At 42.4% G+C, this 18,313-nt stretch overlaps 1 protein-coding gene across 1 annotated transcript in view; it reads left to right on the plus strand.

Annotated features, from left to right (window-relative positions):
* Positions 1 to 18,313, plus strand: part of CCDC148 (coiled-coil domain containing 148) — a 165,917-nt gene that overhangs the window by 60,511 nt on the left and 87,093 nt on the right. Inside the window, exon 10 of the mRNA XM_090041252.1 lies at positions 5,672 to 5,878. Within this exon, the coding sequence (XP_089897378.1) occupies positions 5,672 to 5,878 (207 nt within the window). The remainder of the gene's footprint in view (positions 1 to 5,671; positions 5,879 to 18,313) is intronic.

An 18,313-nucleotide genomic window follows, 5' to 3' on the forward strand; every position in this document is an offset into this window, starting at 1 on the left:
AATTTTATGCAAGATAAAAAAGTTTTATATTCATAAAGACAGTCCAGATGAAATATTCTAAATACATGCCTAATATAACTAACAATATGGTCCTGAAAAATTTCACTTCTCCACAACATGGGCTTCAGCAGTGCTGAAATTCCACCCTGTGAATCTAAGAACCATGAATCCAGCTTGCTGGGATTGTTTGTGCTATGGGTGTTTATAGTCATGTCACATTGTTCTTGCACTCTACCTTCTTGGTCTCTTTTTGTGAGTAGGAACCCTCTCAGATTAATCAATCATTCTGACTTACCTACTGTGCATGTTTCAAGCAAAAATGTGGAAAATTGCCCAGAATTGGCCCCCAAAAGATTGCTGTAGTTAAAAACTATGATATTCTAAGTGCTTGCAATAAGCATTGTATGGAGCAAGTTTATTATTTATTCTTTTTCTACTTGGTAGTAAAAATAAGAGAGACTTAAAAACCAAGAGTCTTCAGGACAGTGTATAAAAAAATGGAGAAAGGAGGCATCTGCCCCCTACCTTTCATGTTCTTTTAGACCAAAAGAGACCATCTAGCATTCTGTGTTGGTACCGTGCCTAGTGAAACGGAGTCACATTCGTGACTGGCCATTGGGAAACATGAAAAACAACAGTGAAGATGGTTGGTTCTTCTCAAAGTAGAATTCTTGTCAATACTAATACTTCTGCTTTCAGAAACTGAGCTAAAAGAAAAGGTGAGACTGATGACCTTTGTAATATGCATGTCAATTAATAAAAGTAAATCAATAATTTAATGGGTCTAATTTTAGACCCTCAGACTTTATTAGGAATTATTTTAAATAAATAAATTGGATTATATTACAGCTCTGGGTCCATTTTTCTCTTAGGGGAATGGAGCAGCATGCTACATATAGATTTGTTCTAACAGTACTAAAATCTATTTTTAAAATAGTTACATATTATTAGCATAGCTAAACTGGGTTTGCTTAATTTCTGTATTAGTGATTGGCAGTATATTTTCAAAGCTTGTAAGTTTTTTCCTGAATGTTTGACAGGTGTGAAATTAACATAAACTAAGCTTTATACCACACAGGTAAAATCTTAACAGTAGGATATTAAATAGAAAGTATTTTTAAAAATTAAAGTTCTTCACTTGTGAAAGCTTTTGCATGATAATCTGAGTCTGGTGATTTTTTTTTTCTAAGATAGGTTCAATCAGAAATAATTTTTGTGATTTGATTTTGATTGATTTTTTTTTTCACATCTGAGAAGACAAAAAGTAAAAAAGGGTAAACAACTTGCAGCATATATGATTTTTCAAAGCTGCAAGGCCAGACGGTTATTTTCTCTTTGACTTCTAATTCATAGAAGTCTAAATCCTACTGCTATGTTACAGGCATGAGCTTCCTTGTCCATTTTTGTTAGTTATGCACTTGGCAATCAGGGCAGCCCTCAAGAACCATAGTCCTTGTGGTGCAGTAAAATTAGTTTAGTGGGGTTGTATCTTTGGATATAATTTTCACCATAAGTCTGACTGCTGAAGTCAAATACCATTTTAACTTTCATGTCAGCCTCTTTCTACAGACGCCTGACTGTTGCACAGTCCCATGGCGTATATGTCTGTGGCCTTTTTCTATATTCCAGTACCAAAACCCACATAATTACTTTATCTTGTGCAACTTCAGTAATTCTTGTACATTTTTTTACTAAGAATTTTTGTTGTATTCAGGAAGATCTTTTGCCTGTGAACATAGATCTGGGGAGCATTATAAATTCCCAGTTATCCAGGAGCTTCTGGTAGCCCTAGGACAATACATTTTTGAATGTTGTATATTTCCCATTCTTCCTCCGAAGAATGTTGCTTGTTTGGGACTTTGTATCTATCTGAAAATGGACATGCTTGTAAAAATGTATCATTTTGCAGAAATGCAAGGGGGGTAACTCCAGTATTATTATTCATATTATCACAGTGCATGAAGATCCTGACAGATTGGGGCTCCACTATGTTTAGTATAGCACATTTACATAGTACATGAACAATGTAGAATCACAGGGCACATCCAGACAAATGCACACATGCCTCTTGCCTCGTCTCAAACCCCTTTGATATGGGGCAAGAGACACGTGTCGGAATGAAAAAATGTTCCCTGCACTGCAAGTTTGCAGCGTGGGGAGAAAATTAGACCCCTGGATATCTAGGGGTCTTAATAAAATGGAGTTTAAAAAAGTGGGGCAGCCTGAGGCAACTGGAGGCTGGGTCCTCCACAGAGATGCTCTGGCTGCCAGAGCATCTCTGTGGTTGGCCCCTCGCCCTGGTGCCGAACCACGCGGCCTGCCAGGCAGCATGCTGCAGCTCCAGAGCTCCAGTGCCAGTAAGTTAGGAGTCAGGAGGGTTGGAGGAGGGGGGGAGAGGACCATATGGGGGACCCCCGCTGGCCCCACACACTCCCCCAGCCCCCCTAGCCCTGCTCTGCCCGGCCTCACTCCCCACCTGCCCTCCAAGCCCCCCCGATCCCTGCTGTGCCTGGCCTTACCCTGAGACCCCAATCCCTGCCCCCCGACCCCAGCATCCCCATAGGAAAAAACAAACAAACAACCCCCCCAGCACTTATCAGCAGTCCAGCTGCTGTCTGTATCACTGGGGCCCCGCCTGCACAGTGCGAGGCAGAGGGACGGTCCCAGCAGCCTCAGCCCAAGCCCTCCTGCCCCCTGCCCTGTGCTGCCCAGGGGGGTTCTGCCAGGATACCCCCTGAGGCCCCCCAACCCCTGCTTCTAAGGTAAATAGAGGCTTTTTTTTTTTTTTAAGTTTTTAAGATTTGCTTTCTGTTTGGGCATCCACATCATTATTAAACAGGTTAACTTGCACTGGACCCAAGACAGACCCCAGTGGAACTCCAGTCAAAACTTCCTGTCTTTCTGACATTGATCCATTTAAAATTACTACAAAGTGAATAGATAACCGGCTCAATAATGGTACACAAAGGGTAATCATATTTAGCCTACATTTCTGCATTTTGCTTATGAGAAGGTCACATGGGACTTCATAAAAGCTTTACTAGAGTCCAGGTATATTATGTCCACTGCGTTCCCTTCATCCACCCAACTAATTACTTTGACAAAGAAAAAGAACAAGTTGATCTGACATGATTTGTTCTTTAAAAATCTATGCTGGCTGTGATTTAGCTCTCCCACCTCAAAGTGGTTACAAATCATCTTTATAATTTGTTCCAGTAACTTCCTAGGTATTGAAGTCAGGGTGACCAATTAAAACATTTCCAGGTCCTATTTTTTGCCTTTATGTTTTGGTAAGATGGGCACTATTTCAGTACTTTTCCAGTCCTTTGTAACAGCCCCAACCCCAACCCCAACCTTGTAAATATTAGGGGTCTGCAAAACAGGGTGTATTTGATTCAGATTTGGATTCAGCCTGAATCGGGGACAATAATTTGATTGGTTGATTCAGATCACTGTCTCTGGTTTGATTTGGCTGAATCTGAATCTGAAGATTCAATGCTAATTCAGAGAATCAGTGATTAAACCACAGACACAGCTTTAAATGTTTTTTCTACATACCTTGAAGTACCAGGTGCGGCTCATGAATGCTGCAATGCTAGGGTAGATGGAGCGTCCCACAGGAACGTGGGGGAGAGGGGGCCTGTATGCTTGGCAGTGAACCCAGAAATGGACTGGAAGTACTTCCAGTCCACTTCTGGTTCCACCAGGAAGCACACAGGAGGGCTCCCCCGTACTCCCCTCAGCTTGTGAGTCAGCTGCGGGAAACCTCGGGTTCCCCCTCCCCCCCAAAGCGAGGAGGCATCGGTTGCCAAGTCAGGGGGTCACGGGGTGCCTCCCCAGTGCTCCCCGGTGGACCCGGAAGTGGACCGGAAGTACTTCTGGTCCACTTTAGGGTCTGCTGCCGAGCGTGCTGGGGAGCCCCCCACACTCCTGTGGGATGCTCTATCTGCCCCAGCATTGCAGTGTTGATAAGCTGCCTGGTACCTTGAGGTATGTAGAAAAAACATTTAAAGCTGTGGCTATGTCCGAATCTCTGAATCTTTTCGAATCTCTTTGAATCGATTGGGAGGGTTCTGAATCGATTCAGAGAGGTTAAAGGATTTCCTGATTTGATTCAGAGATTCAGCCACCAAATCGGGCCACATCTCCACCAAATTGAATCGGCGACTGAAGCTTTGCACAGCCCAGTACATATTATTGCTATAATCTTTGAGATCCCTTTTTTGTCATTTTTTTTTATTACCTGGGACTGAAGTTTGTCAGGCCCTGCTGACTTATTTAAACTCATCAAAAGTGGTCTGACAATCTCTTCCATTTTCACAACACCCAGCTTTTCTCCTTCCTTGTATGTATAATTTTCATTAGCTCTCTGCTTGTAGCTTATTGTTTTTGTGAAGACTGAGGCAAAGAAGCTTTTGAACAGCAACTTCATTTATGCCTTTAGTTAATAGCTAATTAGTAGTGGACCTACAACTTCAGTAGTCTTTATTTTTTGACCAACACATATATAGAATCCTTTCTTATTGTCCTTAATTTCTTTCAGTAGATGTAACATTTTAAACTTTTGCTTCCCTGATTTTTATCCCTGCAAGTTCTTGCTATTCCTTAGTGACTTGCCCATCCTTCCAATGCCTGTATGTTTTCTTTTGCTTTTGAAGCATGCTAGAATTCTCCTTGTGCAGCCACATCAGTCTCTTGCCATTCTTCTTGTGCTTCCATCATGTTGAAATTAGCTTCTTGTTGAGCTTCCAATACTATGCCCTTTAGAAGCTGCCAGCCCTTCCAGACCTCTTTATCCTTCAGTCTGTCCTCCTATAGGCCCTTTCCTACTATATCTCTGAGTCAGTTGAAATCCAAGTAAATAAAGTACCTGTCAAAAAAACGTAGAGTGTGAAGGTCTCATTCTGCAAACCTCCCTCACCCCTAGTTGTACCTTCTTTTACAAGCATCCCTATTAATTTTAGCATGGTTGTTTGTACTATATGGCCCTGATCTTACTCCCTTGTACTCTCAAAAGCCTTATTGATAAGGGAGAATTAAGTGGCTGAAAGGAAGTAGGAATAGCAAAGTTGGTGGATTCTTTGACAATGTTAGATTCCCATCTCTTTTTAAGTTTTTATTCAGAGAATCCAAATTTATTCCTCTGTTTTCCATTAGGAAAAACAATTGGGCATATTCTGTATTGCATCAGTGCTGCATCATTGACTTCAGTGGAGCCATGAGAGAACAGAATTTTCCATTAAGGGCCTGATTTTACAAATTATTCAGTATCTTATATAAAGTACTTCCAATATGCAGAATTGTACAGTTTAAGCCTAGAAGGGGCCATTAGATTACATAGTCTGACCATTGGACATTACAGATTATTAAGTACTACCCGATTACCTCCATGTTGAACCATGTAACTTGGTTTAGAATGAAGCATTTTAGTCCTTGGGAGATGAAACCATTATGTGCTACGTAGAGACACTAGGAGAAATCTAGGTGCCATTCAAGTGCAAGGAATGGAGGTGTTCTGCACCTAACAGAAGACTCAGGACCTGCATTATTGATTCCATAGGAATACTGTTAATGTAAATGGTGACTTGCAAGTTACGCAATAATGTCCAGAATGATTTTCCTTTCATTTATGTCTGGTTTTAAATCTTTCTGAACTATATCTGTTTTTTAGGTTGTTCACGAAAAAGCTTTGGACCGGTATCATTTCACTAGGAATCAACACAGAGCTTTGATGTTAAACTGGGCTCAGGCTAGAGAAGCCTTTTTACTGAAGGCTATAATGACTATTGCTGAAGCCTGTGCTGCTCATGAGGCAGAAATGATGTTGGCTAATAATAGACGAAAGCAACAGGAAATCTGTGCTGATCTGAAAGGAAAGGTAGGCCAAATTACAAAACTACCACACATGTATCTGTTGTTAGGTGCAACTTGGTAGGCTCAAAATTAACTTCAGCAAAATCTTGTATAAGATGCAGTATCTTGAGACATTTATTTGTTTTTACTGTTTTGGTTTAATCCTTCTGGGCAATGCATTTTTTTTTAATATAAGAAAAGAAAATGCCTCCAGGTGAACAAAGAAGCACATGATCTTTGACAAAGATCTGTATATTTATACCTCATTGACTTGTGTACGTTTAAACTGCAAGTGACTTCGGTTCCTTCTTTTCATAGCTCTGATCCTTACTGACAATAGGGACACTCATGTACACTGAAACAGCTTTATGATTTCTTTTTTCTGTTAATTTTGGTGCTTTAAGCTATCATTCAGTGGCATAAAACCATACAGCTTCATTGGAGTCAATGCAGCTATACTCATTTTCACCAGCTCTGAATCTGATCCATCAAAAGCATGCATGAATAACAACGTGAAAGGAAGTGAAAGTTATGTCATATTCCCACTCGTGTTGAACCCCACTATTTTAACTGTTTATCTTTGCTAGCAATGTGAGTTGTGTTTGATATGGGTAAGATAGAAGGCTAACTGCATTAAATCCTTTTAATAAAGGGCTAAGAGTGGAGTAAATACAAAGTGTTAGAACCTGGTTGAGAACAAATGGGCAAAAGGTAGATGAAAAACATTAAATTGAGTTAGGGTTTGGAATACCTTTCTTTTTTCCTAAAGTATAAAAAAATTTAAAAGCTGGTTAAAAATGGATTTTTTCATGTAAAAATCCAGAAGCTTTTTAGATAAATTCATCCACATATTTTGAAAAATCTGAATTTAAAGAACAATGTTTCTGTTAAAGTATTTCTTCTTTTGTTTATTTGTGAGAAATTACAGCTTCTAGAACTTGAAAAAAATGGAAGCCACAGTTCTTCTCTCTCTTAGATAGGTAGTTTTTACTAGTATTTCACAAACATTATGAAAAGTGTTTTAACAGTGTTGGAAACTGCTTTTCTGTAGAGAATAGAATGAAAGGGGAGGAGCTAAACACAAAGAAGAGGAAAGTGATATGATGTTGATGCCTAAGGCACTTAAAGGGGGAAAATCACATTTCTGAGCATGACAATTCTATAAAAGGCATGTTAAAATGTGTTTGAACTGGGCTTTGCAATTTTTCCAGTTGCAGAGAAATTAATACTTGAAAGCACACATAGGATTCTCACTTCACTATTGTCATCTCTGTTGAACTCTTACTGGTCAACTAAAATTAGTTTTGGTTCTTTCAAATTGATGGTGCTAAATAAGCAAACAAATCCCCAAATTTGGGCCATATTCTTCAACAGAGTTACTCTGGATTTACAGGAGTATGACTGAAGTTAGAAATGTGACACTTAAACCTAATCTTACCTAAGAGATTACACTTTTTCTGTGTTTTTACTCTGGTACATATGGCAACATGGAACTTCTGTTCACTGAGTTTCTGCTTGGAAAACCCAGCAAGGTTCATGGGATTTATCAGGTAGTTGGGTTTAGTCCCCTTAGAATAGTAGTAGACTAGATTCTGATTTAGAGGAAAGTGGCCTGGAATTAGTCTACTGGATACTGTCTGATGGTTATCCCTGAAAGACCAGGCAGCAGATAAGCATAGCTTGCAGTGCAATGGTCTCTGGCTGTATTCTTTTTAGCACCACATGTGACCTCTGTGTTTGGGGCCAAATAGAGAAAGTGGCTGGGAATGCTGACGAGTTGAAAACTGTTGTGTTGTGGGAATTCTCAGCCAGCTAGATCTGGCAAATTTTCTATCTCTGAGGTGGTACAAAAATTACTATAACATAGCAGAGAATCAAACACAGTATTTAAGTTTGCCAGGCAGTAATAACCTTGGGTCTCACATTTCTGTGGAATTTTAATAGCTTCAGCTTTTTTTTGTCCAGGTCAGAATACTGCAGTGCTCGGTTATAAAATATTTGAGCCAATCTCTATTCTACTTTGACTCTGTTTCTTTGATGCCAACTTCTACTTGTAGTAAAAAAAAAAAAGAAAAATATGGAACCACTATATGCAGAACCAGGGAAGAGGAGGATCTTTGGTTAATATTGATCTAGTCTTTGGTTGGAAATTCCATGAAATTGTTTGAATGGTATAGCAGATTCAGGCTTATTGCTTAACTCATGAAGTCTTTAAACATGATACAGTCCTTTATTTCCATGGCACACCTGTATCTTAGGCATCCTCTTACATCAATCAGTTATCCAACACTAATGTAACTACAGTCCATAAAAGGTTAACATATGGGCCTCAGTCTTCTTTAGCCCCTGAGAAAGTGCCTCCAGCTTACTGCTGTTCCTTCTTATGGCAGTCTTTCTTCTCAGGCTGGCTGTGGCTCAGCTGTCTGCTATGGTGCTGCTGTTCCCAGTCTTGCAGCCTCTGAGTCTCTCTCCAGACCTTGGGAGTCCGTGGCCCAGTATTGTAGCTGCTAGCTAGGCCATTCTCTCTTACCTTCTGTCTGCCTGATTCCCCCCTGGTTTCCCCTCCCTTGGGAGCCTTTTAATTTCCTGTGGCAACTAATTATCTTCCTCAGCTGGCCAAGTCTCCCTGAGCAGCCTTTACTTAGTGTTACTTCCTGCAGATGGGTTGTAGCCTCTGGCTTCAGCAGCCTGTTACAAAAGGGTAATATTGTAGTGAGTTTTCCAACCGTATCTTCTTTCAGTGCACAGATCCCAAACCCAATGGTCAGCTTTTGGGTGACTGTCCCGGAGCTCAGTGAAGTAGGACTGGTGTAGAAGTCACATTCTGTATTCTTGGCCATAGACAGAAGTGATGGTGTGTCATGTACTTGGGACCCTGAAGCATTCTACAGCCATGCCCTTACCAAAGTACATGACTGCAGAGTGCTTTAAAAGTGCCTGATTCCATGACAATCTGAATCCTCATTATATGAAGGATCAGATGAAGGTGCTTCAAAGTGTAACACCTTCAATTAACTTGTGTTCCTGCATACCAGGAGCAGGGCTGGGCTGATGTAGCTCAGCCCCACTCCCAGTGCTGTCTTTACAATGGGAGAGGGAGAGGGAGTTCCATCTGGGGTTTGACCAGCCTGTGCTGGAGTGTGGGGTTGGGTGGATTGGAGCCCCCCTCCTCCTGAGTATGGGGGGGAAGGCTCCAATCCACCTACTCCACCCTCCAGTGCAGGCTGGGCAAACCTCAGACCAAGCTCCCTATGTTTCCTTCCCCCTGCCCCTTATTCTGAAGACAGCACTGGAGCTGTGGCAAAGGGAGGGGGCTATGGGAGAATAGTTGCAGACAGGCAGTCTCTCCAAACTGAAGCTTGATTTCCCAACCCCTCGGACTCAACAGCGAATGTCTGTTGCATAAGGGATCGCTGTAACTCACGGCACTTCCTGCAAAGTGCTATATTAGTTACAGCATGGAGCGCACATTTGTCAGCTCCCTTTGTTTCCCTGTTCACACCTGCTGTACTGTGATTGACTACACCTGTAGAAATGGGGCAGATCATTTTGTCTACCTTAATAAATTGCTTTAGGAAGTCTGTTATGTAAATACAAGAATCTCTCTATTGGCCATATGTAAGGGGACATTAAAATCTTGCTCGGTCATTATAGTGTGACTTCGGTTGCAACCCATTAAACATTTATAAATGCTTACATTTATAATCTCCTGTTGTCAGTAACTCAGAATTTATGACATTTTAAAGGGTTATTTTCTGCCAAAAAGTTAACTTTTTGAATGTTGAACATTTGATCAAACCAATTTAACTTATTTTTCCAGTATGAAGAAATCAAAAAGGTATAGTTTTTTCATCCTTGAACGAAATCATGGTGACTTGAACGGCTCTACAGATGAAAAGGTTAGGGGTTGACAGTTAAAATTCAGTGAAGGAGTAACTGTCTCTTGAGATGAATTGATTGGGTGTTCCCAGATTTAATTATTTGAATTTTACAGAATTAGAAGCATTTGATATCTCCTATCCTTCACAAATGCAGTTCATTTTACAGAGTTTTTTGCCTATGCTTCTGAAGTTCACAACTGAAAAAATGTGATACTGTTCATATTTGAGAAGGCACCTATAGACCTAATTATTCAGTCCTCTGAATTACTTTGAACTGGCAAAGATCCAGTAAATGAACTTTCTTTTATAGTGGAATGTATAGCAATGGAAACCCACCTTTAGCCAATGTTGGCCTTAATTTCAAACTTTACCTTGATGAAAACTGTTACTTCCTTGGGAAATAGGCCAATATGTTTGTTCCCATTTGTTCCCAAGGTCCTAGCTCCAGGTAGAGCTAGGAAAAGAGCCCTCATTATGATGTAAAAGACCTACATTGGATTCACAAGATGAGTGTCTCCCAGAAAACTTGTAAAATCTAAATGCTTAGTTATGACATCCATAAATTGGGACTACTCAGGCTTGTTACCAGATCAATAGATAAAAACTGCTATATAAATAGAATGAATTCTCATTGGCAGGAAATTTGAAGCATAGAAAAATAGAATGACTCACGTGGAAATTAACTATGGGCAGCAGGGTAAGCTGGGGCGTTTAAATTTGAAGGCTTTCGTTACTGTATGAACTCAGGCAAGCTATTTAACACATCTCATTTACTCTTCTTATAAAGTTCTAACCTTAACTTGGAACTTTTGTTCTTGCTAGTGTTGTAATTCTAAGAAATCACATTTCCTCTGAGTGAGAAATGTGTTTCTTGGTATTTGACATATACATTCATTAAGATGAAGGACTAAACAACTTATGTACCCAAAGTTATATAAGGATACTTAATTTTAGTAAATAATCATATATGCAATCTGGGTAGTGATTTTATACACACTTCATCTGTCAATCTCAAGCATTTAACAAGGAATGTCAGTACCTCCAACTTCTACAGAAGGAGAAATTGAGCAATAGGAGGTGAAATGACTCATCGGCTGATAGGGAAGCATCAAATATGGGAATAGAATCAAGGTTTCCCTAGTCCTAGTCCAATATTCTATCTGTTAGGCAACAGTTCCATAGCATCTGTCAACTGAAGGTCACATAATGCTTTGCAAAATTTTAACCCCCACGACTTTTACAAATGGAGAAACTGAGGCATAGAAAAGATAAGTAACTTGCTCGTGTATGCAAAATATGCCTGTGGGAGAACAGGAATAAAACCAAGATTTCTTGGCTCCCAGTTCTCTATCCATTGACAAGATTTATCTAATTCTTTTCTGAATAGAAATGTGCAAGGTTCAGGGGTATCAAAATAAAAGTGGAGAAAAAATGTGACCAGGGAGTAGCACACACATGTACTAGCTGAAAAGAACCACTGTGCAAAAACTGTGCACAAGCTACATAATTAGACTGGAATTTGTGCTATAGTTATCATCATGCAATGCAGAAATAAAAAGGGAAAAGAACTGGCATGCAAACTAAAGACATCAAGATAGATTTAAAAATACTGTTTAAACTTGTAGAAGCAACTAGACTATCTCTAAGCCTCTAGTGACAAGAGGTGATGGGACAATTAAAAAGTGAAGGCAGCAGAAAAGTGAAATTAATTTTTGCATTAGTTTTCACTTAGGGGATGATTTGGAAATTCTTATTCCAACTGCACTTCTCACAGAAAATCAATGTGCAGCCTTAACAGAAATCAGAATCTCTAAGGAGGAATTATGGAGCAACTTGAGAAACACAAGTGAAATAAATCACTGGGACCATATGGTATTCATCTGAGGGTTCTAAAGGAAATAAAGTGTGAAATGGGTGATACTGATGAGGATATGCTGTGTATCCTTAAACAGCAACTGTTCTTGAAAATGAGGGATGTGGTAAATATCTTAAAAAAAAAAAAACCCGACAGAAAATGGGGAAGTAGACTTTCAATTACTTCCTTAGCAAGTAGGAAGGGAGGAAACAAATGTGTCATTTAAGGACGTGTGAGTCTATTATTTGGATAAATTTTTGCTGAGAGAGTCATAGTCCCATGATATATGTTTAAGAAAAATCATGCTCTAATCTCCTTCTCATTTTTTTTTTTTAAAATGTCTACTCCTAAAGAATATAAACAGTGTAAGGAGAGGAAACACATTCCTGTTTTCAATCAAAAGCTGAACTGAATTGTTTAGAACTGAATTGAAGTGACAGCATGCTCCTTAAAGCTGCTGTATATTCAGTATTTGGAGAAGTAAATAAACAGAAAGTTGGCTAAGCATGCTTAGATAACTAAAGTTGTCATGGACTTTGGACTATGAGAAGCCCCAAAGGAGTTTATGTACACTGGGAGAAGAGGACTGGCACCTTGGCAAATAGTTTAAATTTTTTGTCTCTTGGACATTGTCACAGAATGGGGCCTAGGGGCGGCCGTGATCCCTCTAGCGCCCCCTACCGTGTCAAGTAGGCAAGCCAGCACCCTCTTTTCTCACCTGCCACGTCTTGTTGGTATATGGTTCTAGCAGGGAGGCTGCCTTTGATCCCCTTGTACATGGTGTTATTCTGAAACTATCCCCTGTTCCGTATGGGGTGACTCAGTGCACCCCAGCCTCATGGGCGATGTATGCCTCCTACCTCCCCTTTAGTACACCCCAAGCCTCGCAGCTCTTCCAGACGTTATCAGGTCCTTTTCCTCTCAGGCGCCCCTCTATCTGTTAGCCCTCTCGGGCTTACTGACAGTACTTTTCCCAGCTGGACTCAGGTGGCCTGAGCCTTACCTGGCCCCTTTGACCCTTCGGAGTCCCCACCACGGTGGAGCACCTCTGGGAACCTTCTCAGTCCACACCCCTCCCGGGGTTTCTATCAATAGTATACACCCCCCCTGGGGCTTTGCTCAATACTTGCCCTCACCGGGGTTTCTCTCGGCACACGCCCTCTCGTGGGGCTTCCCTCAAGTACACGCCCGCTTTTGGGGCTTCTCTCTGTCCTCTCCGGGCTCTCTGTAATCACAGACTCGCCCTCTCAGGGCTCGTCTCTCTAGTAGCACCCACCCTGGGCTTCTCTTCGTGTGCGCCCCCCTTGGGCCTAACACGAGCCCCTCGGGCTTCTTGCTGGTGCTCCTTGCAAGTGGGGCTCAGGTGGCCTTAGCTATGCCTGGCCCCAAAATCCTCTTTGCCCTTCTCAGGGCTGGGGTCTTGTACCCCAACTACAGTGCCCTCACCGGCACTGTGCCCCTCCCCAGGGTTGGGGTAGTATACCCTGCAATGTAGCCCTATACTCTGGCACTGGGAGCACCCCCACTCTACTGGGGCACTCCTAAATGAGGCCTCCTCCGTCCCCTTATAGCCTCACCCGGTCCCCCAGTGTAACAGTAACAAAACAGAACCATAAGCCAAACGGCTGTAACACAACAACAAGCCTCCTGGCTATAACATAGGATCTAAGCTCACTTGGCTCTCTAGCAATGGCCTCCCAGTCAGGGTTCTCTCCTCCCCTACCATGGTGCAGCCCCTTGTGTGCTCAGGCCGCTCCGCTCTGCTGCACCTCAGGCTGCCAGACAGGAACTGCTAACTAGGCTCTGGCCTGCGCTGTTTATAAAGGCCCAGCCCTGCCCCCTTCTGGTCACCTGACTAGCACGGTTGCCCCAGCAACCATCACCTGAGCTGCCCTTCCTAGGAACAGGGCACCTGCGTGACCCTGTGACAGACATGATGTTCACCTATAGGGCTATAAGGTAATGAGGCACTTGTAGTGCTACAAAAATGAAGTTTTATGGGAGTGTACATACCTGCACAGCTCCCTAGCTGGAACGGTACAAATCTGACTCAAAAGCATGCTCTCCAGTCAGTGGGCAATAGGGGGTTGCTCCTTTCCTTATCCCTTCCCTCAGGGAAGTCTGTTAGTGAGCTGGACCACTGACAGCCATGCTCTTCCCTGCTGGAGAAGGGAACAGATTGTCAGTGTTCACTGTCTCAGCCAGTTTCTCCCTTCTGCCTGGTGGGGTGCTGCCTTTGCAGGAAGTGAGAAGCTGTTTCAACAGCTGCTGAAGCACTGACTGTTACTGAGCTGCTGCTGCCTTCTTTACCAAATGGCTGATAGGCTGCTGATCAGGTGTTTGGCAGGATGGGACAGCAGCAGCAATAAAGGTCACAGGAGCAAGCTCCCTTGCTTCTCAGCTGTGGTCACGGAGCCAGCCACCCTCCCTCCCCTTCTCTTGGAGGATGGGAGGAAGAGCGAAACACTTAAGGAGGCTGTGGGTCTTAGAGACCCCCTATAGCACAAGAAGCAGCACTTCTGAGATGTTCCTGTTTGAAACAGGAAAGTGCTTTGTGCAGATCCACCATCTTTGTAGTGCTACAGACAGCCTGAATGTGTGGACACTTGCTTTTTGTAGTGCTCTACGGGCGTGTATAGCTACAAAAGTAATGTGTGACCGAGGACTCAGTTCAGGGATGTGCTAATTTGGGAGAAACAGATTCACACATCAGATATTGTACATTTCATAAATAATTTTTGTAACACTGTATATAATGACTAATGTTTTCTAATCAATGAGTACATCTTCACATGAAATTAATGCAATGCAGTAAACTGGTGCAGTTTGAGTTGGAGTTAGCTGTTGCCAGGCACAGAATCTACATGTGAGCTGGAACAGCATCAGAGTGAGCCAGAGTGGAGCAGCCCCTGGTGCATGGGCAGGGTCTGTGTCCGGCTGTTCTTGGCAGGGGGGAATGGGCCAGGGTGGGCGGCAGCAGTGCTGGGAGGAGGGAAAAAATGCTTAAAACAGTCACAGTAAAAATGCAATGGGCTTCATTAACAAAATGATTAAAAGAAAGGATAAGAAAATAGTAGTAAATTGGGATTCTTATAAAGTGCTTGACTGAAATCTTTATAAGAACTTAGGGTGAAATCCAAAGCGATCTTTTATATTTCTTGAACTTTTAGTCATCACAAAATAGGGCTAGACACTGACAGTATATACACGTGCTTCAACGTGTTCCAATTAAAATGTGTTGGAGCAGGCTTGATTCATTGAGTCTGTTCACATTCTAAGTAGAATGCTCTAGCATTGCCACAGCATCATGTGTATAAACCTCTGTGGGTTTAAAAATGGTTGCTGGGGTGCTTAATGGTTACACTAAAGCTTGTCAAATGAGCTCTTTGGGAACCGCTGTAATTAAAACACTTCCCAGGGGGTAGCAGGTAGAGTTTGGGGCTTGAGAAGCCATGACCAGCCTAGTAGGTGCCACCAGGTGGATGCCCCTGGTTTGGGCTTGGGGGGTAGAGGGAGGGGATGGGGATGGGGATGGGGATGGGGATGGGACACATCAGATCAGTGGAGGACATATCTGACCAACCCTGGACTAAGTCTGAGAGAGCCATGTACCAAGACATACAGCTATGTGCTTCTACCAGATCTTTACTTACCTGGTTACATCTGGACCTACCTTGTGCATCTGGACCCACCTACAGACACTCAGACCCCAGGAGCACCATGCAGTGCAATGGTAGAGCCTGGCTTGTTTTCCTCCACTGCTTACAGCTAAGGACAGAACTGAACCATCAAGGAAGTGATGGATCTCATTGCCATGTAGGGCAAGCAGGAGACCCAGGAGCTGCTTCACAGTGCACACCATGACAAAGATGAGAGCATGGGTTCACAACTGGGACTTGAAACAATACAGGGCCAAAACCAAATGGATAAAAACTGTTGGCACTGGATTTATGACCCATATACCTTGTTCTGGGCAGACCCAAACCCTGTGACTGACCATGACTTTTTCCATTCGACAATGGACAAATTTTGTTGATACATAGTGATAGCAGATAAGAGTAATGCAGGCAAAGCAAACAAAATAATGCCCTCCCTGGTTCTACTTATCTACCAGTCCTAGGACTGTCACAGAGAACAGTAACTCTTGGCCAGTATATGAATGCTACCCTGTGGTTTTTGCTTGAATGTTAGAAGTCAGCAGCCTTGGAGGTCAAGGGTGGAGGCCACCCCACCTTCAATGGGGTGGGTGAGATGGGCCAGTGGTGTGCCCTCTGACCATGGTGGCCTTGGGATTCCCCCTCTCAGGGACCTTTTGCTGCCCTAAAATCCCTCCTTTTGTATTCTTTCTCTTCTGACGACTCTTTGTTTCTGGGCATCACTGGTTGGTCTCCTTATGGTCATCATACTGTCCACGTTCTGTTTTGTCACCATAATTCTTTGTTTCCCAAACCCATCACATGCATACATCTTAATTCGGTTATTTACTGGTGTCTTAATTTGTGGATTTCCAGCCTCCTCATTTGGTCATTTCACCAAAACCATGAACCATTGATGGCCCCCACACAGTTTTGGAAATCCATATGGTGGAAGGCAACGATGACCTCCCATGGGTTGATGAGGTGAATGAAGTGGTTTGCCAAAGTTTTGGATGATTCTGCACATCTTCCGGAGTGCTGCTTCAGCTCTGGGCTGTGGACCTACTTGCATCAAGCTGGTTGGCAGTGGAGCGGAGGCTGTCAGAGTTGATGAGCTTCCAGATGGCCATGGTAACTCACTTCTTATGCTGATATCCTGCTGCTCAATGTGGTTAGGCTAGCTCAGTGACATTTGTGAAAGTGGGCTGGCACATATGGAAGTTCTGCAGCCACTGCATGTTGTTCGAAGTATCCAGGATGACCATCTCCCACCAGTTTCTGTTGGTCATGTGGGCTCTGAACTACTACTCAACCATCTGAAGGTACTTCTATAGCACCTCCCAGTCTATGCTGTTCAGGAGGGTCTCATCTTTGTCAGTCAGGTGGAAGTAGTTTGTTGATTCCAGGACTTTTGGTGTCTGTACGGTCCAGTAAATGGCCCCATGTGGGACACTGAGTTCCTGGGTTCTAGGTAGAAAGGCACATGTGCCAGTTCATCTGCAGATAGGCATGTGTAATGTCCCACAGCCTCTGGTGAAAGTTGCTCAAGGTAACAAGAAGGACATGCCATAGCTCTTGAGTCTGTGGCCTCGCTTGTGAGGTGTAGGGATCTGTGTCTGGGTCTGTGCAGAGAAATGGACACATTTGCAATTAACAAGAGAGGGGACCTACTCTGGGTCTCTTCTGAAATCTCTGGGCAGGGTAGCAGTGGGAGGTCACTGTGATTGGAGAGTTCCTGGGGGCGATGGGTGTGTTATGTGGTGACAATTGTCCTGCATGCTCAAGTGTGCTTGGCAATCTTTGACAACTCAGGAAGCCTGCAGGACAAGCTGGGATGTGTGCCAAGGGGCCTGTCTGTGGGCTGTCACCAGTGTGGGCTGTTTGCATGCCTTCTTCCCCAGATGTCAAACACTTGCCTAGTGCTCTATCAGTAGGGGTTTAGGCTGCTCAAATTAAGCTGCACAACTTAGGTTCATTTGAACACGCATGCACCCATTTTTAGACAAGTTCATAAAAACTGAGTTGCAGCTTTACTTTGAAAGAAGATTGTAAAATTTGGTGACAACTACCTTGGGCAAGGGAAATAATAAATTTACATTAAAAAAATCTATTCCTAAAGAGAGTATATTTACCTAAACCACAGCAGAAAGGGGACATGCTCGGCAGAAATAGTAAGGGATCAAAATAACTGTTCATATACAGTAATTGCAGAAGGAAATGTAAGAAATTGTTTGCAAAGGACTGAGAAGTATAATCAAAGAGGTGGTAAATGGAGATGCAGTTTAAAGGGATGTGTGAATATTTGAAATAAACAACCCACATAAAGTCTCAACAAATGAATAAAACTTTGACATTCCCATTGTCAAGAAAAAAAATAAATGTTTGACTGAAAATGGCTGAAAAGGGAGAAAACACAAGGACAAATCATGTGAGCATGTCAGCTTTTGCGCAGTCTTGAGCCAAGACGCTCTGATAAGCTTTCAGCTCCAAGCAACTCAGTCTCTCCTGCATTAGTTTGTAACATGTATAGCTGCCAGTCCTTAACCTGGGTAACTTAATTTTACAGTCTGGGCCTAGATGCAATTAAACTTAAATTTTGTTTGTTTGTTTGTTTTACTCGTCCCTTGGGGTAAATAGTTTTCGAAGGTATTTTATGGATAACAAGAACATAATGTGTTAAATTAATTGAACAGAAGTATGAAAAATGTAGACTTTCACGCTAAAACAACTGCAGTCTAACTGCAGGAGCTGGAAGAAATTTGACCTACAAGCAGATTATTCTGTGATTATTTATTTTCTACCATTCTGCTATGCCTCTTTGAACCATCCAGTACTGATCACAATCAGAGACTAGCTGGGCCACCTACCTGATTTGTTATAGTAACCACACTGTAAACTTGGTTTGAATGCAGGTGTGCTATCGGAAAATACACAAGATGAAAGAAGCACTCCTACATCAAGTTTAGACGTGCATTAATGGGACAAGGAACTTTTATCTTTTAACACACTGTTGGTTGTATGAATGACCTCACCTGTCATAATTTGTTAAATGTTCCTGAGGTAGCCAAGTGAAAAGAGCATTTGGAAAA

Source organism: Crocodylus siamensis, chromosome 4, assembly GCF_052110815.1.
Source record: "Crocodylus siamensis isolate JL-2025a chromosome 4, ASM5211081v1, whole genome shotgun sequence".
Classification (NCBI taxonomy): Eukaryota; Metazoa; Chordata; order Crocodylia; family Crocodylidae; genus Crocodylus; species Crocodylus siamensis.